Source organism: Apis laboriosa, unplaced genomic scaffold, assembly GCF_014066325.1.
Source record: "Apis laboriosa isolate Shangri-la unplaced genomic scaffold, ASM1406632v1 scaffold68_cov148, whole genome shotgun sequence".
Classification (NCBI taxonomy): domain Eukaryota; kingdom Metazoa; phylum Arthropoda; class Insecta; order Hymenoptera; family Apidae; genus Apis; species Apis laboriosa.
In genome coordinates, this window is record NW_025224135.1 from 7,679,694 (window position 1) to 7,705,866 (window position 26,173).

General features: G+C 31.4%; 1 protein-coding gene across 2 annotated transcripts in view; it reads left to right on the forward strand.

The window, feature by feature from the left end:
* LOC122718656 (synaptotagmin-10-like) overlaps positions 1-24,324 on the forward strand; it is a 56,368-nt gene extending 32,044 nt beyond the window's left edge. Inside the window, exons 2-10 of one of the 2 annotated variants that reach the window (XM_043943879.1) lie at positions 10,244-10,506; positions 11,793-11,936; positions 12,510-12,635; positions 16,206-16,360; positions 16,820-16,982; positions 17,481-17,601; positions 18,396-18,567; positions 18,653-18,853; positions 19,154-24,324. In XM_043943879.1, the coding sequence (XP_043799814.1) occupies positions 10,244-10,506; positions 11,793-11,936; positions 12,510-12,635; positions 16,206-16,360; positions 16,820-16,982; positions 17,481-17,601; positions 18,396-18,567; positions 18,653-18,853; positions 19,154-19,157 (1,349 nt within the window). In that variant the 3' untranslated portion in view covers positions 19,158-24,324. Of the gene's footprint in view, positions 1-10,243; positions 10,507-11,792; positions 11,937-12,509; positions 12,636-16,205; positions 16,361-16,819; positions 16,983-17,480; positions 17,602-18,395; positions 18,568-18,652; positions 18,858-19,153 lie in introns of those variants that run through there. The other variant, XM_043943880.1, reaches the window with a different exon arrangement.
* The last annotated feature ends 1,849 nt before the right edge of the window (positions 24,325-26,173 follow it).

A 26,173-nucleotide genomic window follows, 5' to 3' on the forward strand; every position in this document is an offset into this window, starting at 1 on the left:
AAATTAATCCTCGAATTTACGCTTTAAATCCTTACACATCAAACTCCAAGTGTACAATCTTCGATTCTCTTCCGGTATACAACTCTCGCTTGATGAAATATTTACACACCACTTTTGGCAAAATATTAAAGGGAAACTGTAATCCGACGTTTAGTTGGAAGCGCAATTTAATCTAAAATGCATATCACATCCTTGTTCAAAGTTACAATTTAATTACACGACATCTCCTCCAGTTACACGCGCCCTTCCAATAATTGGCGATGAAAGTAAATTCGAATCTACTCTTTGAATCTATCGATCAACGTGACCGCGAATTTAATAATTCGCCTGTGATAACATTCTGTAATTTGCACTCAACAATGTTGCACTCGGTTGTTAAAAAAAGATTCAACCCAAAGGATGCTTAAAGAGGATGTGCTGGAACTAATTTGAAATCGATACCATGGGATGTGTGCATACGAAGTATGCATTGGAAAGGAAAGTCCGAGACCTTAATCCCCGCCTTTCTGCCTTTCTCGGATGTTCGAGCTATTCTTTGTTCTTCGAATTTTTTTAACTTCAAGTAATTATTATTATATCTCATGCATATTTTTTCTTTTCTCCTTTTTTTTTTTTGCTAATTTTAAGATAAGTTTTTTATTTAATATATAACATATATACATAATATGAATTGTTTTTACTTGTAAAAATTATTTTTTACAAGTAATTTTATTTTTTTTGTTACTTATGGTGAATCCAATGGATTACATATAAGTGAAAAAAAATTTATAAAAGATAATAGAAAAATAGTAAAAAAGTAAGAAATTTTTGGAGAAATTAATTTCAAAATTAATTTGTGATTTTATAATTTATTTCCAATTTTGTGCTAAATTTACGTTTTTCGGTATAATTAATGTTAATTCAAATATTATACGATTATTGAGATTATTGAGATTGGATCTCTTTATATATAATTGAATGCAAAAAAATAGAAATTTTTAGACGAGCAATTTTTTATTACGTGTAAAAAAAATATTCTTCGTAGTATATTTTTACAGCATAGTTTTTATACATGAACTATTTTATAGCATATTTTCCACCTCATTATAGTTATTATTATTTTTTCATGAAAGTCTATTTTTATTAAAAATTTAATACGTCATCTTGTTAATATTTTGTAAGTATCATGAGATTCGAAATTAAAATAAAATAAATACATTTTTCAACTAAAATTTAAGTATGCAATATTAAATATTTTAAACGAATAACATATAAAAGTAAAATTGATCACATTAGAATAAAATAAAAATGTAAAAAATGAAATTAATATTTGATTAATATACATTAATCTTTATACTTATATCAATAATTTTTATCTGTATACAAATTTTGGAATTTTTTTAATTCGTATATTATTATTTACGATATATATATATATATATATTCATTCAGATTCCTGATATGAAAAAAGAAACTTCAAATTTCTAAAAATTAAAAGCACAAGTTACGAACGTACATAATAACCTATTATTTTTATTCACTATTCTTCCATCTAAATTCTCTCTTTATAAAATCATAATGTTTCGTTAAATGTGTTCAAATATTCTTAAAAATTTGAATAAAAATCAAGAAATCGTTTTTTTGTTAACACAATAATTACACACTTACATTGACAATTTTTTGTCCATGATAACTGTCAAGATGATTAATAAATACACGCCATGGCTTGAATTTTTCAGCTTCCTCTTTTAAAGATTCTTCCTTGAATTTTGAGACTTTTTGCGATTCGACATCATCGAATGGGAAATTATCATCTATCCTTTCGATAGTCGGTGGCGTAAATCTCCTCATAATTGACACTGACTTTGCTTATCTAAGAAAAAAAGAACAAAACATGAATTTGTTACATTTTGATCCGCCATTTTTAGTAATTCGATTGTACTGCGTGTCTTTCCTCTTTTTCGAATCGCACAGATTTTAAATTTGGTGATGCGATTGAAATATTTTTCATAATTAAAAATATATATACAATATACATAACTAATAGTAGGAATTATCATTTATCTGAATTTCGATCGTTGGAACGAAATTTTAATTAACACTCGATTTAAATGAACTTCTGCCAATTAAATCCATTCATCGCGTAAATCTCTATTATTCGAACGTGAAATCATAAATGGTAAGGAAAATCCATGAATTATTATCTATATATATGTATATAAACCGAATTGTTTATGTTTCTCCAGAATAGATTTAGATAACGAAATTTATATTCTATAAATGTAATGTAAATATTATCAAAGGTTTCTCAATTTCCCTAAATTCTATCAAGTTAATTCGAATAAGATATTTATGTATCCATTCTCAAATCATCCATACGATTTCTATAAACTTTTAATCAATTTGTAATCTATATAATATTTTTATATAATTTCTAACCTCGTTACGAAATGTCAGAAATCGTTCAACAAGAAGATATATATATATATATATATATGTATACATTTTCTAATTCACTCAAAATTTTTAATTTTGTTGTGAAATCACAAAATGTCACTGAAAAATTGCACAACAAAGAAGAAGAAAAAGAGAAATCGAACGCATAAAGAGAAAGACTGCGATCAAATTATCATATCGAATAATGCAGGCGAAACGTGATGGTTGTCCGGCTAGCCTCTTCGAGATTACATCGCGCGTTAGAAAGATAAGGTCAGGGCCGTGGATATTTCGTCACGCCGCCGTGACCATTGCGTCACGTAACCACACGATCGTGAAAATCGATCACGAATGAATTAACCTCGCGTTTTACACACACAACTTCTAATCAAGATTTATCACTCAATTAGCTAATATCCTTTTCCTTTTCTTTCTCTCCCTCTCTCTCTCTCTCTCTCTCTCTTTTAAGAATCGAAAAAAGGGTAGGTTCATTTTCAAGGATAGCCTCCTTAATTAATCGCGATTTCGTTTTAGATTTTTAAGCGTATTGTGTAGAAAGATATAAAAAAATCGTGTAAGAATTATCGGTGGGTATAAAGAGACAAAGTTGATTATTATAATAGATTATGCAATTTATTGGGAAATAATTTAATCACGGAAAGAGGAATAGACGTTTTATAACGTGAAATTGGATTTTATTTTATTTCTCTCTGCTGGATAAAGAAATGTTTATAAAGAGTATCAATTGATTAAATCGATCGAGAAATATATTCGCTTTCTCTTGACAAACAACAACTTCTGTGTTAACTGAATTAATTATAAATTTTTAATCAAATATTATAATATCCCATTCATTACGTATTTTCATATATTCGTATATTTCTAATTTCGAACAAGAAAGAAATACAAAAGATTCGTCAATTGGTCGGGTAAAATTTCTCTCGAAATATCATATCTCTCGAAAATAACTTTCTTCCTTCGTTCTTCGTGATATTACATTACGAAGTTCAATCTTTTTTTTTTTTTTTTTTTTTTTTCCACGCATATTACATTTTCTTCCAACGTCCCAACGTACGTTCCATCCCATGGTGTTCCGGTTAATTGGAAACAGAAGCAGAAGGTAAAAACTCGCATGTCGCGAGGAACGAGCGTGTGCAACAGCCGGGACCAATCTTGCCTCCCACGCAACCACGGGATTCGAGGGTCAAGGCCGGTGCACAATCCACGCGGAAAGATGAAAAAAGCACAATCGATAATTGAACGAATGGTCGACGGGGAATTTGCGAACTCTGCAAATGGAAGGTTGGCCTGTATCACGCGAGGCAATTTGAAATATCGTTTGAAAGCCAAGCGACGCGTTATCCGAGTGTTTAATGACTTCCGGGATTTCGAGCTCTTTGTAACGACATTTCGAGTCGATAACAATGAGATCAGTGCTCGTATTGCGTTACATTTAATATGGAACTTGATTGAAATAATAAAATTCGTTTTCAATCGTAATTATTTATATTACAGAAACATTGCTTTCTTTCCCCCTCTCTTTCTCCATCTCTATATCTGTTTTTAGATTTTATACGATAATCGAGAAATTTTTCGATAAAATTGAAGTTATAGAAGGTGTATTACAACGTTATTGGGAAAAATCAAAGAGTAAAGGATGTCTCGTGGAAATTTTAGAGATAATGAAAAATATTGTGCGTCATAAAGTGGAGGATCATGTTGTTATTATACGAAATATTTTAATGATACGAATATAAATTTGGGTAATTAAATTCGTGAAAAAAGAAAAAAAAATAATAAATATACAAATCGAATATTAATTTTATCTAAGTTAATAAGCGGAAGATATAGAATCGTGAGAAAATAATAAACTTTATCGAAATGAGTAAATTATTTCAGTTTCTTAACATATTTTGTGACGCCACGAGAAGGATACACATTAAGGATGTAATTATTCTTGAAAGTTGCTTATCTATTCCTTTATGAAAATATATCCTTTGGCCTCTGACTTGGTCCTCTATTATCTCGATGTCTACAGTAACGAGGTTTCCTGAGAATAAAACTTCCTTCTAATTCACAATTTATATCTTTAATTTGAACGAGTAATTAAACCAGCAAAGTTCCAATTTTATATAAACGAAGTTGCAGATACGGTTAAGAAGGTTGGAAAAACAACAATTAATCAAAATAAAAACCAAACAAAAAAAAAAAAAAAAAGAAAAGGAAATAAAAGAATCTAAAGTCCTTCTTTTTAAAAGTTTCACTGACTCGCTCTATTACTTCTTCTTCTCTCCATTTCTTTCCCTTTCTCCCTTCACAAAATGCCAAGAATTATCATTTTTCCCTGCTTATCCTCTTCCAATCCAATCAAAAACTTCAATTAATCAAACCAGTTACATCACCTTGAAAAATTTCAAAAATTCGACTCGACATGCAATCATTCAAAGGAGAATAGTGAAAAATAGTGAAGAATTAGTCAAACTAATTAGCATGAATCACATCTGAATAACCACACCTTACCCACATTCTTTTCCTCTCATCTCCGTTTCCCTTCCACAATCGATATAATCGAATTATGCCTATCCTATTTCGCAACTGTGACCTCGTACAATATTCGAGCTCCAACAACTGTTGTTACGCCTCAACCTTGTGCAACATCGAGATGGTGGATCAGAAAATGGGCGGTTTCTCACTGGTGAAAAATTCAAGCTGGGTCATGTTTGCGGGGAACGAATATTAAGAGGCTGGTAAAAGCGGGGTAACTCGCTGGCCGCCATCAATTACTTAGCCGTGAAAGCGGAGGGGCATTATGCGGTTCGAGCCCGCGACCGAGTAAGTCATAAATCGAGTTTACGCTTGAACGTTCCGCGTGTTATCACCTCTGTCACGCGATCACCGGTTGTTATCCGCGCACAGGTTGGACGATAAAAACGACCTCCACTGATCCAGACTCTTTTTGCGACATACACCCTCTATGCGCGATTACCGATCCGTATTTACGACGACGGTGGAGAAGTACGTAATAATAAGGGAAGAAGGAATCTGAAAAGAGAATAAGAAGAAGATTGTATTGGTGTATTTTCGAACGAAATCCTCGAGAGTTGAAATCTTGAGAGCGAGTGTCTCTGAGGCAAAGGGTTTTTGAGGATAACACTGGGATAGATAGTTATTGAAGTCAATATTGAGTTGAGGATGACTCTAAAATCAACATTGAGATTAACATTGCATTGAGGGGCGAGTGTTTGATAGTGATTTTCACTCTGAATATATTATTCCCTCACGAGAGAACGCAAATGAACTCTGGGTTACGACGGAGTAATTTTTGCTGTCAACGCGGTATCCAGCGAAATGAAATTTTTGAAATCCTGCTCCCGAATTTATTTTTCGTAATTACGGTTCCTTTGAAACTCTTTTCCCTCTCCTAGAATAAAACATAATTAAAAATATATATATATATATATGTATATTGACGTATATTACTTTTCGAAGTCGAAGATAATTTTTACGAGATTTTCATGAATATTCAATTTCGATATAAAAGTGTAAATTGACCTTAGAATGGCGTACTCGTTAAAGAGAAAAAACGAAAGTGTCATTTGGTGAGGAATATTGCGGTATCTCTTATGGGATATTCTCGGGGGGAGGAGGGGGAAATCCTTGTTAAAGTATTTATGATCGTCTGGGTTTATAATGGCTGCCTGTATGAACGTGATGATTGCAAATCTATACGTATTTATATATTCAGTGACACATAAATTTACAATCATTATAAATACATGAAACAAACGCGGTTGTACGTTATTCGCAATATCGGATCTCGTAGGCGGTGGTTATTTTTTATCGTATATTTTAATTGTATAGATGCTAGATAATTAAAGGATCCTTTATTTAAATGTTTACGATATTGTTTGAAGCATGGCATGCAAGTTTGTTTCTTATTGTTTTTTTAATTATTTAGAGCTGATATAATGTATAATGTATTAAATTTTAATTATAGACTTAAACACTTTTATTGATTATCGAATTATTATTGTTTCTATTATCCTACATTAATAAATTTAAATTATTAATAATTTGTTAATATATCGTATATAATATATTAAGATTATTAATAATTATTAACCCTGTAATAACTTATCGATATTGATGAATAATTCAAAGAATACAGAATCGAATTTAAATTTTCAATCATTAAATGTAAATATATTTTATCGTATATACAATTATTATAATAATTCCCGTTTGAATAAAAAACTTATTACATCCAAGCGTCTCAAAAAAATATTAACGCATAAGCATCCATGCTCTAGAAGCTAGGTACATTAAGCTGAGAACGAAGTATACCATAAATTTGATACTTAAATCACAATCTACTTCGATCAATCTGCCACTCCTTCGATCCTTGAAATTCTTAGGCGTGGAATCTTCCTGGTAATATTTCATGCTCCCCAAATTTTAAGTCTGCATGATTCATAGCCGAAACGATTTTCTCTAAAACAATCCTTCTGCGCATCAAAGTTGAAAAGCCGATGTCCCAGATTGTCTATCCATTTGGAACACACGCTCGACAAACGAAAAAGTCGGGTTCACGTATCGATTCAATCATTTTAATCCGATCAATTGGGTTATAGTCTCGTCGCCATTTTCAAAAGCGATATTTTTACTCGATGGTTTTATACGTTTGCCCCTCTATTGTTACAAAGATTCGTTGTTTCCAATCTAGATATACGATATAGCGAGGTATTATTTTTGCATTATTTATCGCGTGTGTGCGGATTTATCGTACAATGAAATTTAAAAAAGGAAAAAAAAAAAAATACAGATCTGGAATCGTAAAAATTCCGTATAAAAGAATTTTCCGTGAAAGATTATGAAAATACTCGAACAAAAAGATTTTGACCACACACTGTGGAATGTAATCAAACTTTTATCCGATTCCATTTCCAGTTTCAAAAACTGGAAATAATTTTTTTAAACTTCGTAGCTATAATGTAAGATGTATCATGTTTAAAAAAATCTCATGTGAAAATATTTGTATACGTTAACAATGACTGTCTACCTAAAAATAAATTCGTGAGATTAAAAAAATAAAAACGAGAAATATCGAAGAACGAAAGAATAATTTATATCGTCCCTTTTACTTTTTTGTGATCTGCTAAATTCTAACGTAACGAAATTTGTTCATTTCTTTTAAATTACGCCTCTGAAATAGATTAAATTATTAAAAATAAAAAGTGAAAATATATTTTATGCTCCATTAAATTCTGTAAAGGAAAAGTTTCATTTTTTTTTAAATTGTATCTCTTTAATTTGAGATTTTTTATATTCGATTGATGGAATCTACTTGATCGATTTCATCAATTCGATCAAGAATCCTTTGAATAACGAAGATGGAATAATTAGAACGAATATGTATGGAACAAAAAAGGATGATGAGTTCTCAATATCGGTTTAATGGTTTTTAATCTGATCGATCGTATTTTCATTTCTTTCTCAAGTATTTTTTTCATTAATACTTATGTTTAATTATTTCTAATTAGAATATTTAACAAATAGAAGAACTTCCATTGTCCAAATCAATTATGATAATTTGGTCAATCGTTTTTGTAATTTATTCTATAATCTACGAGTAATAATTCTCGAATTTAACATGTTATTATTTTTATATTAACGAAGTTTTCCTAGCTCCAAGTTGGTTGCAATTTAATTAAATTCACTTAATCCTATATAATCTGAATTATAATTTTTTTATTATTATTATTATTATCTTGATTTTTTTCAATTCTTTTTAATTTCTAATTGAATCCTCTATCCTAATGATACTTTAATAATAACTCCAATTAATTAATTTTTAAGGAATTAACTTAAAAAATTAATATTAAATAGTTGCGAATCAAATATATTGTTCAATATATCAAAAAAATGTTTTCAATTACGATTCAAAGTTTAAAGCTATTAACAAATCTTGACAATTATAAGAACAAAATAATAAGAAAAGAATGGAATATAAAGTACAATAATAAAATCATAATTAACATAATTAATATTCGAAATTAATTCAAGATATTACCGATCACGCAAATTTTTCGAATCCTATGAATACAAATTATATGCAAAATACGAATAGTTGTTATTTAAAATAATCAAATAAGAGGATATAAATTCTTTAGATTATAAAAAATCGAGAAAAACCACGAAGGCGTCGATAATTGAGGATGCAGTGGGAAAATCATTGTTTGCATCGAGAGGATGCAAAGATGGAAACGCCTGTGAATAATGAAGCAACTTGTCTTATTTGCATTACTTGAAATATGTTATTACACGATGCAGCTGGCTCTAACGAGTTCCTGTCGAAATACGTTGAAGACACTGATTAATAAGACGGCAGAACAAAAAGATCTCCTATTCGAAATGCATCTATAGTACAGTACTAGGATAGAGACACACGCCATTTATATCTATATATTCTGGGAAAAAAACAAAATAAAATAAATATAAATATAAATATAAAATTACATATACCGATAGAATAATAGTATAAGAAAATTTATAATTTAGTAAAAAGCATTAGAAAAATTTATCTCTTCTCTGTCCATGAACCATTTCTTGTTTATCTTTTATTTTATAATTTTTACGAAAATTATTGCTCATAAGATATTGCTCATAATATAAATTTTAACCATAAAAATATGAGGATCTATTCAACTTTTCCTTTCTCATAGGTTACGTTCAATACTGCATATCACATTAATCATTGTGCTTTAAACGAATCGTTATTCTTCATTTATATCGTCCTCTTCCAACGTTGTGCAAATCGCCTATGATTTTTAGCTGACGTTAAACGACGTTGCGCCAACCAGTGAGTTGAAATGACTCATCATATGATGTATTGTGCGCCTAAAAGGGACGGACAATAAACATTCTATATATATTTTTTTTTTTTTTCTTTAAAATTTTTTTCCTTTTTTTCATTTCGTTGAATAGATAAGTGAAGGCGCTTATGTTAGGAGAGACAAGCAACTTTTGAAGAAGTTCTGTTATAGTCATAACTTCCTTGAAAAATAACATTTCTGTTTGCTGTCACATTGTATTGTAAATTTTATGTATATATAATTTATGTTCAACGTTAACCATTTCTAATTAAGAGTTAAAACATGTAAAAGTACCATAATACAATTTTATTCTTTCATTATTAATTTATATCGCCGTATTTCTATTATGTTTTCACAGTAATCTATCCAATTATCTAATATCTTTAATCATTATCGTTAATAAAACTAATGTTATTAATTATTATCCCATATATAAATCAAGATTGTTCGAATACAATTTCAAAACAATTTCAAATTTTCCCGCAACTATAGACAAATCTTCGAAAATACATCTTGACTTATACAATTACATAGCTGGCAAAATATATATATATCTTTCTTTATCGATCGTGTACGATGTAATGGCATATCCACGTGTCTTCTAATTTCCAGGCAAAAGAAGAAAAAAAAAACACTCCTTTCCTTGATTAAAATTTTTAGCTCGGTTGGACGAGCTTATCTCCTCTCCATCTCTCCTCCAGCTTAATTAATCTTGAAGCTTAAACTCCTCGAACGATATCATCCCTAATCAATATCGAAACGCTTTTTTATCTCCAAGTTTTCCTTTGACGATGAATGATACTTTATATACGATACGATTTATATATGATACGATTGAAAACTCAAATAAAAAGGAGAATGAGACGAGGAAAAGAAAAAAAAAACAGGATCGTTATTCGTTTCTCTTTTGTGGAAAATGCGTTCCTCGTGTTAATGTTCTGTGAATTTTCTCGCAGAAGAATGGACGGAAACGTTCCCATATCAACTGCTGGTCGGAACAGGAGTGGCGTTGATGGCTCTATTACTGCTGGCCGCCGTGAGTTTTCAATGTTCTTCGACCTGGCAATGGTTAATGAGGGTGAGACGGCACATGAAGGAGGAGGACGCCGAGAGCGACTTATCGCAACAGAACGCTATACGTATCAGTCATTCTCTGCCGGATCTCCAATCTGAGCCGATTACTCATGAGTACGTCCAGGAGCAAAAGGATAGCAAAAAGGTTGGTGTTTTATTAACGTCATATAATTTTCAATAGCTTATCTTTGTCTAATTAAAATTCATACACAAGAATATCATTTGTGTGAATGTAACACTGTGTATGCGATAATAAAGTTAAAATTTTGGAAATTTCGATCGATGATAATTCGATGGTTGGAGTTTGTAAATATAAATAAATTTGATATTTTTTAGAAGGTATTAAATAATTGAAAATATAATTTTAAGTATAGGTGTATTTAAGTATTAGTAGTATGACGTAGAATAATGTTTAAAAATATTCGTGAAAGTTTAAATATTCATGTAGTATTTTAAATATTAATTAATCAATTATTCGTCGAGAGAAATTTTCGTTTTAATTATATTCGTTTTAATATATATAAGATTTATTAAGATTTCATTAAAAAAAAAAAAAGTATTCTAGATTTCGAAATTTTTAAATTTTAAACGATTTATGATTATAAATTTTAAACCAAAGAAATTAATGACTTCCTCAAAGACATCAAAGATTTTTTTTTATATTTTTCCATGTTCAATATTTATGCTTTACTTTAAAACATTCCCTTATACTTTTAAGAGATGAAGATTGTACGACATCAAAGAGCACTATGGATACAGCAGTCTTATTTTTCACTCGATAACATCAGCTGATTCCATCTACCATCCATCATCAATATCTTGCTGCAATAAAAAAAAAAAAAAATTAAGAAATCTTAACGTTATAAATCTCTTAACAAGAGTACAAAATATTGTGTGTAAGAAAAAATTAGTGAATAAATTAGTAAAGAATCTTCGAAAGATGCAAAAATATTGCTTGAGTATTATTTCCATTAGCACTCAAGTGTAGAAAAATTTCCCTAATAAAAAATAAATTTTTTAATTTCAATAATAAGTAGCGTGACAAATGAACTTTTTCATCAAAATCCATTCTCGAAAAAGTTCAAATTAAAAATTAAAAAGAAAAAAACAAAAGAGGGAAAAAAGAATTCTTAAAGGAAACAATTAAAAGTTACTTAATTATAGCAATTTAGAGCATTCAACTAATTACTTCACTTCCTTATTTCCCTCGTAAAAATAGCATCAAAGAAGTTATTCTTTCTTATATCCAGCTTGTTCTTGGCAAATTCTCGCATAACAGTTCCCAAACGCGTAAATGAAAATTTCATGTAGCGAAACATCGTGGAGGAAAGTCGGTAGTCAACAAGCTAACGAAGGGGCGGTCGACTTCCGGGATAAACTTGTGAAATATTGAGAGACCATGGACGTATCAAGCCATGATTTTTTTTCTAGGTATTGCGCCAGACAACTTTGCCCATTGTCCCGATGAGGCACCAGAGCTTTCAGAGGCAGCTCTCTCATCGTCTCGATCTGCCCATCAAATTCAGCATCTATAGTCTGGATAAACGTAGCGATTCCAATCTTGGTTTAATCAAGGTACGATCGAAAATTTCTCTACATTTTGTTCCATGAGCAGATCTTAAACAAGAAAATTCGAAAAAAATACAAAACAATTTCGAAAATAATCTTGATAAAAGTTCAATATCTAAGGAATTTTTAAGAATAATAAATAATTAGACTAGGAATATTTATGCAAAATTTGAACAAGCCTATAGCTATGCACAAAGTTTCATTTCTTTTTCTTCTACAAACATATTAAAAATAAAAATTTGATTTTGCGAATAAAAATTCTCGTTAATTAACATTATCTGTCTTCCATAAAATAAATAAAATAGATAACATTGAATAGAATAATTCTAAAAGAAATTAATGTCTCAAAAAAAAGAAAATAAAGAAACTGGAGCAAACAATCGACTCTCAAAATAATCGAATCCAGAGGGAAAAAGCAAAAAGAGTACGAGTCAAATAAACTAAACGATTTAATGAAACTTTTCCATTCAAATTTCCCGAAGAATTCGTCCCGGTGGAGTTCAGACAATGAAACAAACTAGGAAATTCAGTTTGGCCACAAACTTTCAAAGTTTCTAACGTGCGACTTTGCTTTTCCAGCCGGAACTTTACAAAAAGGAATTGGGAGACGATGCTGAGACCGGGAGCATCACGGAAATGGAGTACGCTGGCAAGCTGCGTTTTGCTCTGCGCTATGACAAGGAGATGGAGGGGTTGGTGGTCAAAGTGAGTGTAGCAATTTTTCAGATAAATCCTTACATTACTTCTTTTCCTTTGCATATATATAAATAGATATATCGCGGAATGTATATGTCAATAGTTTCTGCCTTATAAAAAAATGTTATTGTAATCGCTTCGAATGATACGCGATAAAATTACAAAGCTTGAAAAAGTTCAAGAGTATTTCAGAAAAATGCACAATACTCGTTAAATCTCAAAATCGGTAGGAAATCCTCTTTTAACGATATCCGATAAAATTAATGGGCGGTCTAACTATATACAAAATTACTAAAAAAAAAAAAAAAAAAATAATCTTAAAACGCTGCTCAATATTTTATAAATTGAACCTTTCAACAAAATCCCACCAATTAAGTATTTCAGAAAAATATACAATATAAATCGGTAGAAAATCCTTTTTACAACAATATCCAATTATTCATAAAATTACATAAAATAAAAAAAAATGATCAAATCCTGTTCAATATCCTTTCGATCTGTAAAATATTTCACACCTCTCAGCGATATCATTCCGATACGAATTGGGGAAAAGGAAACAAATTCATTCAAAACTTAGAGAATTGAACCATTTTTTAAAGCATTAACCCTGGAAGTCCTCGCATTACGAAGAATTAAAAGATGGCTACAAATCCGACCACGAACGCGATTACCCTTGTATCGAAAGCTCTCGTACGTGCACAGTGGTCACGCTCTTATTCCCTGGAAAGCTTTTTTCCAACGCGGTGCACGTAGCCCGCGAAATCAACGTAGGACAAGAGGAATTCTTTCCACGAAAACGATGGCCGACATTCGCGCTCCAGTTCCATCGTTTCCCTCAAAATCTCTCGATACGCCTCGAATTGATTCTCTCTTCCCTGGTTCAAGGCCGTCGTGGCGGGAGAAAGAATTCGTCGAGAAGAATGCATAAAAAGCGGGCTAATCTCCGCTCGAGGAGGAAAAATTAATTTGGTATTCATCGTCGCGCGATTCGAATTCTTTATCAACCATTTATTCCGGGTTATCGATCAGTTTCGTTAATAAATGCGATAATTCATCATTGGATTCTGGTAGCTAATCCTCATGCGAATGCTCGTGGTTGGAAACGACATTATCCAAGAACTTATATTTGAACGGGGGATACCCATTAGGGATTCGAAGTTTGGAATATTGGTAATAATTATTTTGTTTATGATCAATGTTGTTGTTAAATAATTTTGGAGATTAGGTGAAAGGAGATACGTATTTTCTCTACTTTATCGTTAATTTGTATTTGTGTACACGTAATAAAATCTGTTTCTCCTAATTATTTCATTGTACGATGATCACTTCGATATTTTTATAATACACTCTAAAGTTCTATAATTATTTTATTATTCGTAACTGCTTTCTTATTTTTTGGTTATTACGTAATTATTATATTCTTCTCTGTTATTATATTCTTCTGATAACATTGTGCTTAATTGCTAAGTAAATAAACTTAGAATTAAATATTTTTAAATTATTTGTTTTTTAAAAAAAAGAACTCATTGTTGTTTGAATTCTTATTTAAATTTATTACTTTTTTCGCTTGAGAACGATCCTTTATCTCTTTTATACATATTTTTACTATTTATAAAATACCATTTATATACTGAAAATCATAATCCATCAATCGTTGAAATTGAAATTCCTATTGTGCCATAAAATTTTGTCCCGTATCCTCTTCGATTCTCATGTTTTAACCATTTCACAATGCACAATCCCTCCATTGACGCACCACTTTAACCACCTCTGCGGTTATAACGACGAGAATAGGACAATCGTTATCACAGTTAGACCGATTCCATTCTACTGGCCGAGATCCATCAGCAACGTTTCTCGCAACGTTTCACGCGCGTAGGCAAATTCATCTCGCGGTTGCACTCGATCGAGCTAATTACACCAGTCGCCATATTTAGCTCGAGCTATTGGATAACGATAATAAAGTGCATAAATACATGGACGTACACTATGACGGCAACCACTCGGCTAGATTATCTCCAACATGGTGGTGGCGCAATTGTCGCCCTCGATTCGCTAATAAGCAATGTGTCGATGCGGAATGGAATCAAGGGTGATGGAGTTTCGTTTTAAACAGGTCGCAACCCACAGTGAGTGACACAGAAATGTAAATAGTAATCGCGTTTATTCATAAATCTAATTTTATATAGGGGACAGAAGTATGAAAGGACGCGATTAAAATCGATCATCAAGACTTGAATTCTTTCCCCTCTCCTCCTTTTCTTTTTATTTTTTTTTCCACCCCCTTTCATCAATCCTTTGTCCACCGCGTGATTATGGTAATAATAGGGATTAAACGGGTGTTACATTCAATGAAGGAAGGATTAGGAATATTTTTTATTTATCGTTTGGAGAATGGAGAAATTTATTACGGCGCATTGTTTTGTTTTTTTGTTTTACTCGAGTCTCGCGTAATATCGGCAATAGATTTTCGAATTTAATTTTTGGAGGAATTCGTACGAAAGTATTTGTAATTTAATTTTTATGAAATGAAAGAATTTAATATTTTGCGTTATTTTCATTTATTCTTTTTTTCTTTTTTTATACCTCTTTTGTTTCATTCTTCAATGGATTTTAAAACTTTTCATACGTTTCGTTTTTTCTTTATTTTTAGAATAGAAATCTTTATTTTTGATCTTGCAGATATGATTAATCGTTAAATTAATCGTGAACTTTATGTTTTTAAAAATAACGCGTACGTAACGTTTACAAAGCGTGTTTAATGAAGTGTTGAGTTTTTTTTTTTTTTTCTCTCTCTCCAAGGCAGTATAACTTTCGATTTACACCCTTGAAAACTTCATCTTTAAAATTTCCTACGGAAAACAACCTATTTACGAACTTGTTTCCTCGATCCCAATTTATCCAATATTTCGATTTATCTAATATTTAACAACACTTATTTTAAACTAATATTTACACGACAATTCAATTATTAACAAAATTTGAGACAGAACCACGAATCTTGCTTATTTAAATTTTTACTCGAAGCAAGACAGATATGAAAGATCAATCTGTCGCATTTCCATATCCCACGATATACTTTCCCCTCGAATGAATCGATTCCACAGTTTTCTGCATACAAAACAGCTTCGAGATTCCAGATAAATGGATCAACTTTCCAACAATAGATGTAATCTATTCATAAAAAAAAATTTTCATAAAAATTATACCGATATATTGTATGTTACACAATTTGACTCGAATTACATTCTTACAAATTAGTTTATTATCCAACAGTCAATACAAATTAGAATCACATTGTTGCTTGTGGAGAGCAAAAAATTATTTGCATACACCCGTGTTTCTTAATGAAACATTTTGTTAATTTCGTTGATGTTTCTTTGTTCCATCCGCATTGAATCTTCTCAATATCCTACATTTGGATATGATTAATTAAAATGATCAATATTAAAGGAAAGAAGATCTGAAAATTTATATAAATATAAATAATAATGAATAATGAAAAATTTATATTTATAGTGATTAAGAAGATCTTTCTTAATCACTATGAATTACAAAAATTATATTTTTTTTTTTTAGATCTTAGAGGCTCGAGAATTGCCGGTGAAGGATGTGACAGGCAGCAGCGATCCCTACGTGAAGGTATATCTTTTGCCAGATCGAAAGAAGAAATACCAAACTAAAGTGCATCGAAAGAATTTGAACCCCGTATTCAACGAAACCTTCATATTCAGGTTAGCACGTACGAGTAGACAAATATATTCAAACATTCTTTTTTTCAAATTAAACGAAGCATTTATATATATATAAATTATTTCTGAATTTATTATTTCTGAATTTATGAATTTTGAAAATATAAACGGACAGTATATCGCATTTCGATATAAATAAAATAAGCAATTTTCGTTTTATTATTGAATGAATAAAAATTTATGGATAAAGATCTTTTATCTTTTATGCATTTAGGTTGTATACAGGATATAACTGTATATAAAATTCGCGAGAAAATGTAGAGTATGCAGAGAATTTGTCGAGTGTCTGTATTTTACCAAATTCCATAAATTATCTGCAAGCGTTCATGAATATTATTCATGGTGTATATATATATATATGTATATATGTGTCTGCAAACAATGTTTGTAATTTTATGACGCCTGTTTTATGACGTCGAAACAATTGATATCTGTCACCAGCATGTCGTATGAGGAATTGAAGGAGCAGTATCTTCAATTTTCCGTTTACGACTTTGATCGATTCTCCCGAAACGACTTAATCGGACAAGTGGTGCTCAAAGAATTGCTGGACTGCACCGAACAGGAGATCGAATATACTATGGAAATTCTGTGCGCCATGCAGGTAACGAATATGAATTTTCTATGTCATTCGATGTTCTTTCATTCATATCATTGCGCAAAATTTCTTTATTCCATTTTCAAGTTTTAATTTAAAAATAATGGAACAGATAAATCATTGTGAAAATTAAAAAAGTAAAATTGATTATTTCGTATCGATTGGGAATTGAATATTGTATAATTGTATTTGTATTATTTATATTCATATTAATTATAATTATGTTATGGAAAAAATTAAAAACCTTGGCACAAAAAAATAGAATACAAAATATAAAGATACAGTCGTCCCTTTAATTTTTATTTTTTGAAAAAGATTTTTAAAAGAACACAAAATTTGCATTGAATATCAGGGAAAATATCAAGGAAATCATGTGTATTCTAATTGTGATAGACTGACTTTGGACAATCAAATTTCACGGTTTCTATTTTAATCTCGATTTTGATCGACACGTTAGCTTCCTCCACTTTTAGAAATTGAATCGGTTTCACTTCGTTTCTTTAGGACAAGGTGGACCTAGGAAAATTGATGCTGTCTCTTTGCTATCTGCCAACTGCTGGTCGGCTAACAGTGACTGTAATTAAAGCGAGAAACTTGAAAGCCATGGATATAACAGGATCGTCAGGTAAATTTGCACGAAACTGTTTCACGTTTTCGTCCAACAATAAAATATAATAAAACAAGGCGAAAATTTTGAAACAAACAAACGCGATATCCACACGCGACATCCATCATCCATTTAAATTATTTATTTAAATCCTCGAATTGTTACTCCAAAACTTCTTTTAGATTTATCCGTTAATAACGAAATATTGCTTATCCCATATACAATTTAATTTGATATATTCGTTAAATACATATTAAATTATAATTCATAATTTTATTATTTAAATAATTAAATAATTCTCTGCTTTAAAGGCTTTAGCTTGTTAACGTGTAAATAAGTTATTTATAACTATAACACTTCTTTTAGAAAGCTGTGCATCAAAAGGAAAATTGACAAAATATTTCAAATTAAACTTCTAAAAATTTTTCTCATTTTTATTTTTAAGACAATTTTTAAAATTAAATTTTTTTAAAAAAAAATAACGCTTAAAATTCCAAACGAATCTCAAACGAATATACAATATAGAAAAGAATATTCTTTTCTTTAATATAGAAAAGAATATTTTTATCAATTTCAATACTCCAATATTCCAATTCTATTTTCAATATTCCAATTTTTGCGTTCAATATTTCGAAAATATCCGATTTATACTTTCCTTCCAAAAACTGCGCACTTCGTATTTTGCCAATATCATCCATTCTCACTTTTCGCTTGTCAAAGAGAAACTTGTATAAACACACACAGCACGACCGATATATCCATCCTGTCTCTCAATAATAACACAGAAAAATATCTAAGAAACGTATTTGCAGATCCGTACGTGAAAGTGTACCTGCTGTGCCAAGACAGACGGATCAAAAAGAAGAAGACCTCTGTGAAGAAGAACACCCTGTTCCCGGTGTACAACGAGATCCTGGTGTTCGACGTGCCCGCGGAGAACATCGAGGACGTCAGCCTCATAGTGAAAGTGATCGATTACGACAGGTACGTGAGCGACAATACTGAAGAACGATCCAGATCTGTGTGACTGTTCGATCATCGATCGGCCATCTGATTTTTCTTTCGGTAGGATCGGCTCGAATGAGTTGATGGGTTGCACGGCGATCGGCGCCGATTTCATCGGTATCGGACGCGAACAATGGCTGAAGATGTTGGAGAACCCGAGGAAACCTGTGACGCAATGGTACCCGCTCATGGAAACCATCCCTGGACACATCCCATCCGTGAGTTCGGAACCTCTTCCAGTGAGTTTGAGCTGCTTGAACAGCAGGTAAGTGGATGAGTAGTTTCTTCTTTTTTTTTTTTTTTTTTTAAGAGAGGTCAGTGAATGTAATATCTTTGATTTAACGTGAAAGTTAATACGACGAATATGAAAGTAGAATTTTGACAGAGATCCTGGAATATTTGATCAAAGATTTTTGCTTCATTTTTATTTTTGAAGATATTTGTTTGAAGAGATAGGAAAGGAGATATGTTTTTTTTTTTGTATTTCTTCTGTCATTTTACTTCGAGAAATGAATATTTATGGAATTGAAGGAAACGTCGATATGGAACGAAAAACTTTTTGCAGATGAAAACAGCATGGTTGGGATAAGTATCGCGAGAAGTCGCAGTTCTTGCCGGATGTCGGCTTGGGCGTTGTTTCCTTCTGTCGTCATTTAATGCACACCGCTTGACTGACTTAAGTACAATTTCTATCTCATCAAAAAAAAAAAAAAAAAAAAAAAAGAAAAAAAAGGAAGAAAGTTCGGAAGAAACACACAAAAATCTAAAAATCTAAAAATATTAAAAAAAAAAAAAGGAGAATGAAAACAAACAAAAAAAAAAATTAAAGAAGAAAAACACACTCTGTGCTTTTTGGAGTATATACGTGGCGAGAGCGTGAAATAGTAAACGAGCGAATAGATCGTCGTAGAATGTTTCTAAAAGCTTAATACGATTGAAGAGAGGGGATGAAAGGGGAGGTTGCTCAAAACTTTATCTTTGAAAAAGACAAAGAGAGAGAGAGAGAGAGAGAATAACAAATAAAATATACGCGTATAGATAAATAAAAACAAAAAAAACAAAAAAAGAAAAAAAAATAAAAAAAGTAGAGAGAGAGAGAGAGAAAGAGAGAGAAAGAAAGAGAGAATAAAAATAAGAGTTAGAGATAATGAAAAAGATAGAAAATAAAAAAAGATAGAATAGAATTATTTTTTGAGAACGAATCCAGGCTGGCCCTGTGCATTCAAACGTACACACAAATACGAAATATAGTTTATCAATTATTATATCATACGAACATACATACATACATATATATTTTATCAACAAGAATAAAGAGTTACATTATTACCCAATAGATGGTTGTGAACGAAGTCTCGAATTTTTACAAATCAAAATGGCGGAACGCTGCTCGATGCTTTCCGATCCCGGGAATTGAATATCCCTCGCATCCCTTGTTTCCGCTCGAACAATACCAACACGATGCAGGGATCCGTGTTAGACGCGTTCAAATTTCTACGTACATATATTGGAAAATAATTGTCTGGCGGAACAGTGAGCCGAAAACCGAAGGAAAAATCTTCGTTTCGAAATAAATCAGCGAGGCGCGGACAAAAGGATCATCGGGCGATCTAATACGAATATCTATAGAATGCACGTGATTTCTGGACGAAATTGTTTCCCAATCTCTCGTAATCGCTCTATTTTAATCGTCTATTTTCAAATTTATTTTTACACTACTCTTTTAATATATCCTTCGATATAATTAAATTCATCGTGAATTTAAATTCTATATTTCGAGCATATGATTCAATTTTTCTACTTTTATTTTAATAAAATTAACGTTTAATTCTTTGATAAAACTAGTTAAATAGTTTTCTTGAAATAACAAGGAACAAATAATTTGAGCTGATCAAAGTGATATAATTTATTGGAATAATCTGCTATATAAATAAACGAATAATATAATCGGGTCGTTTATTTGGCCACGAAAACGTGCATTACGAATATTTATAAAGTCGCCAAGTTCCGCAACCACTGGTATCAACATCGCATAAACTTAATTTAACGCGACGTGAAACATATGCGGTTGCCTATTACCCATGTACATGTGTAATGTTATTATAGCGCAGCTATTAGCTTTCGATACGTGAAATAAATAAATATAGTACGTATAACAATAATCGCTTTCAATGGTGGCCACGACCGCGGTTAGATCCAATCGTGTTAATCAAACACCTCTTTCGTGCTTCCGAACTTAATTGTTTCTGTCGATCAATTTATGCATGAAATTCGCGAAGGGAAACGTTCCAAGGACAATAACCATTTAATCGGATAGATATTCTCCTCGACGTAGACTTCGAATAGAGCAATATATTTCTAAACGTAAACGTATCCGTGAAAACATCCAACATGAAAATCGTTGTTCCGTGTTGAATCGTGCAACGCGAGCACAACAGGAAGCAAGCGAAAAAATAAAAAAAAACAAAGAAAAGGGAGGAAAAAAGAGAGAGAGAAAAAAATATATCGAAAATGAAAGAATGAAAGAAAGAAAGAAAAAAAAAGAAAAAACATGAAAAAAGTAAAAAAAAAGTAAGTGATTAGATGTAGAGGAAGACAACGTTTACTAATTCACGCTCTTACGCCAATTGTTCGCGCAAATGTTCTTATTCAACGCGATAAGTGTTTCGACGTAAAAGCTCGTCGATATGTGGACACCGCTTGTGATAACGCACCCGAAGTACGTGCATTCACGAGAAATTGAGACACGATGCGAGAGAATGCATCTACTTATCTATTTATGTCGTATGAAAAAGGTACGAACGTTGGAGGTAATTTCTATTATAGCGTTTGTCTACCTCATCATCTATCCCTTTCCCGCGAAAAGGAAGAAAGGATTTCTGAAAGAAGATAGAAGATAACTTTCTAGAAAGTAAGAATCGATTACTTGCTGAAATTCGTGAAATTTGTAAGTTAGTTGGAGTAGGGAAAATTTTTACTTTATTGAGAAAGGCATTATAAAATAAAATTTAATAATAACTCGAAGTAACGAGTTACATTGATTAATTTACAATTATTTTTACTTTATTTTTACTTTCTAGAAAGTAAAAATCGATTACTTGCTGAAATTCGTGAAATTTGTAAGTTAGTTGGAGTAGGGAAAATTTTTACTTTATTGAGAAAGGCATTATAAAATAAAATTTAATAATAACTCGAAGTAACGAGTTACATTGATTAATTTACAATTATTTCAATAACGGCTTGAAGAAAAATTATAAAACGATAGAATTAAAAGAAATTTCGAATGGTGAAACGAACATTTATCCAAGATGTATCGATTATTACATTGTGTAGTAGGAGTTCGTGTGTGTATCGAATAAAAATTGTATGCACGTGCGAAGGGCTGCGTCGTAGAGAAGAATGAATCGATGCGAACGATGCGGAGCGTGTATAATATCGCACAATTATGTTCGATTAATAAATTACAAAATGTATATCAAAAAAAAATAAAAAAATATAAAAAAAACAAAAAAGAAATAAAAAAAAAAAGTATATACTCACGTATATAATTGTAAAATTCGAGAACGCGTAAAATGGCACCAATAATTGTTTCGCGTCTAATGATAAGATCAATCGCGATGGCTCGTATTTCATATCGATTAACGATCAATCATGAAAAACTGACTAAGGCTGCAATTCTGGATACACATGGGCGTCTTTGGAAAATAGATGGATGAAGGAGAACAATCTATGTAAAATGGAATTGTTGCATGATTGTCCTCAGATACCAGATTCGAATATCTATTACATATCTTCGACTCATTAATTCTGATATGAATTGTTAGTTAATGTAGAATATTATTTTGACAAAATTTTTGGAAAAATTATCATTTTGTGAATATCTGGTCTCTAAAGATCGATTATCAAAAATCGAGCGATATATTTCGTTTCTAAAGACACTCTGTGTTTCATGTAGCTGGAATGAATAATAAAATATAAACTTATATAAATATCGAAGCATAGATTATTATACGTGATGACCATAAAAGAAAAGTATCCTTCGAATTATCTGAAAAACAAACTATAGCAAATTATAAGCGCGTAGTAGGATAAATGAAATGTGTCAAGCCTCAAATAGCATAGTATCGTAGACAAAGTAGTGCAAAACGTCAAAACGCTTTTTAGTAGTTAATTCTTTGAAATGTATAAATATTCATATACGTATATTTGTATAATCCTCGTACCAATACACGTATCCCGGTCAATTTGGTCATTGGAATCATTGATTCTTTCGAGAGATCGAAATCCTTCGAAATTCCAGCGACGCCCATTATTGGTCATGTAAACAAAATAAATAAATACAAAACAAATTATACGTTCTGTTTTTCGTACGATCCACGAGCATTGTATCACAGACTGAACTCAATTTCGCATAATTATACATAATTATCGTGATGGTCGCATCATTTTAGAAGTGATGCTTGCAGTAGAATATTAGAATGAGCTGAGACTGAGGGAAAAAATGTTTTTCTATGCATGCAAGAGTCAGATGACAGAACAAATCGATGCTGATGCGCTTGATTTGTCTAGCAAGCTATTGAGAAAGAATGTCTCTAAATTTATATATTATTAGAAAAAGGAATAAAATAAAATAAAATAAACAAAGAAAAGAAGTTATTAGAAATTACTCTATTCAATCAATGCTATTAGCCAGAATTTCTTTCAATAACTTTGTAATAATTTTCTTCGCCAATAAGATGTTTCACATATATATTGATTATACTGTTCAACATTTTTATTGATATTCTCTAATTCCAAATTTTACGTTCGATTTTTCCATCCGATTTTTTTAATTCTCCTATTACATTTGGATTCACACGAGTAAATTTTCTACTAAATTTAAAAAAATTATACAATTAGAATAAGCTTTCGAGAACGTAATAGGAGAGTAAAAAAATATATAGTAAAAAAATAATAGCAATTATATCCTGATTTCTCTGTCGACGAGGATTAAACGAGAAGGAAATTGGATTAAGCGTTAATTTTAAGCAGGGAATATCTTTCCACCACTTTGGATACAAGAATTAGCTACATTTCGATGTTATCGTCAGTTCTCTTCAATTTGACATTTTTCTATTCATTCCCATTGTATTATTAATGTGCGTCGATGTTCGAAGTTAGCGGGTTACTTTTTTTGTAAAATCGCATCGTTCAGTTCGCATCGTTCCATTGGCCATTTGTCAGGCCAGTGAATTATCTTCGAAGTAATATTCCCACAAATATCGATCGTGGATGAACGATATTTATGGAGCGCGCATGCATATCACACGACGAAACACGTACGAATGGACGAGCGTTGATCACAAATTATTAGAAATTTTTTTTTTTTTTTTTTTTTTGAGCGAAAGAAGAGCAACCAAAGAGAAACGAGACCTCTGTTTAAAGTCTACTCTGTTCATGAAAGTGATATAAAATAATCGTATATATAATCGAATATGCAGGCGAGTAAACTTAAGTAATCCGGTACCGCTAGAAGCACGTATTTTCTAACGAATGTGTATAATCTATACTGTATATTCGGGCACGCAAGTGCCTCTTGCGATTGTGAATGAAATAAAAATAAATCGGTACCACATAGAACATCTGTTGTTTAACTCTAGAAATCCCCAATTAGAGATTTATTTCCAATTCCTTTCCTTTTATAAAACTTATGAAACATTTATAAAATTTGTGAGCACTTTATTACTTATAATATACATTATATTTTGAAATAACATGTAAAGAAGATAGAAAAGAAGATTAAAAATTTAAAATTTAAAATTTATTTAAAGATCATTATTTGGGATTTAAAGATGGAAGTAGAAAAGATCAAGATCATTTAGAAATCAAATGTTGATTATATTGGTAATTGAAAAAATAACGAGTTAAATGAAAAACGGAACTGCAACATCAAATGTACTTTTCATTTATTTGACTACTTATCTTTACAGATTAGTCTACCTTATGCTAAGATACAACTTTCCCATTATGTTACCTCTAAATCGAAACGTTACGATAATACTAAGTATAAAATAAGCAATAGAGCTTATATTGGTATGTAGCAACGACTTAAGTACCTCTACTTAATAGTACTTTGTTAAAAGTGCCGGGAATTTAACCTGCGTCGTCCGTGTCTCCGACGAGACTGATCGACGTGCGGTGTCGCAGTTATAATTTTGGCTTTCGATCGGAAATTATATTTAGACAAGCATCGAGGTTTCATTTAAAACGTTAATTAACTTTGCAGTCATTTGTTCGTCGATCGAACATCGATCCATGCTTGTTTCTTTTCCTTTTTGCTTTTTGCTTTTCCTTTTTCTTTTTCTCTTTTTTTTTTTTTCTTTTTTCTTTTTTTCTTCGCTTCATTCTCAGGCGTTCTACGTATCATCTAAATCGCGTCGTTAATTGTGAAAAAGTTAGGCCATATTACATATTTCTTCTCTCGTTTCCCAATTACATTTTCTTTTTCTAATCCACTTTTTCTCCTCCCCCTAATAATTTTTCTTCCCATTTCAATGCGCTAAAATCGAAAATTCTCATTGTTTCAGTGATTCGAATACGCGGTTTCTAAATAGTAGCTTGAAATTACGATCAACAATGACATGGCGTAACATGGTGGTGAGATATACATTATGTATACATAGAAAACAATATGCCGCGGAACGATGTTCAGTCTTTGAAGAAATGTAACTGCAGCGATTAAATTGATCTGTTTTGTGTTTTTGTATGTGTGTGTGTGTGTGTGTGTGTGTGTGTGTGTGTGTGTGTGTGTGTGTGTGTGTGCGTGTGTTTGTATGTGTGAAACCGGATGGGCTTAAGCTTAATCCAGAGCGGATGGCTCGTGTAGCATTACAAATGCTGTACAATTATTTAAATCGTATCGCTTACCATAAGAAACGGATTCACGATTATAAAACGCTATTTTGACGCAGATGAAACTCGATGATTTCGTTTAAACAATCGCAGCTCTACATGAGTTTTCTCTACATTAGTTCTTATTATTCTCTGTGTGTATGTGTTTCTTCTTCATCGTCGTTTTTTCTTTATCTCTGTTTTATTATTATTTCTTCTTTCTTTCTCTCTCTCTCTCTTTCTCTCTTTCTTTCTTTCTTTCTATCTCTCTGTCTCTCTGTCTCTCTCTCTCTCTCTCTCTCTTTCGCTCTCTCCCTCTCTTTCGCTCTCTACAATCTCGCATATATTGACTTTTATCGATTGATTGGAAAATTATCTCGCGTGTAAGAAGAAGCTCGCGACGATGAGGAAATTTTTGTTTTTTTTTTTTAAACGCGAACGATATTCACGATAAGATTTCGAATTTACAATCGATCGATTCTCGTCACGATCTCTCATCCACGGAATCATCGATCTCGAATCGATCGTACGTCATCGTCGCGATTTTCTTCTTCAGTTAAATACTGAACAGGTTACGATTCTAACGACTAAGCGTCCGAGTAAGTGTGTTATACCGCGACATTTATGCGCTTTCCTCTCTCATCCGCCCATGATTACGCTTAAAAAACGTAAAACGTTTGATTTGAAATCTGTATGCAAGGGCAGTTCCACATCT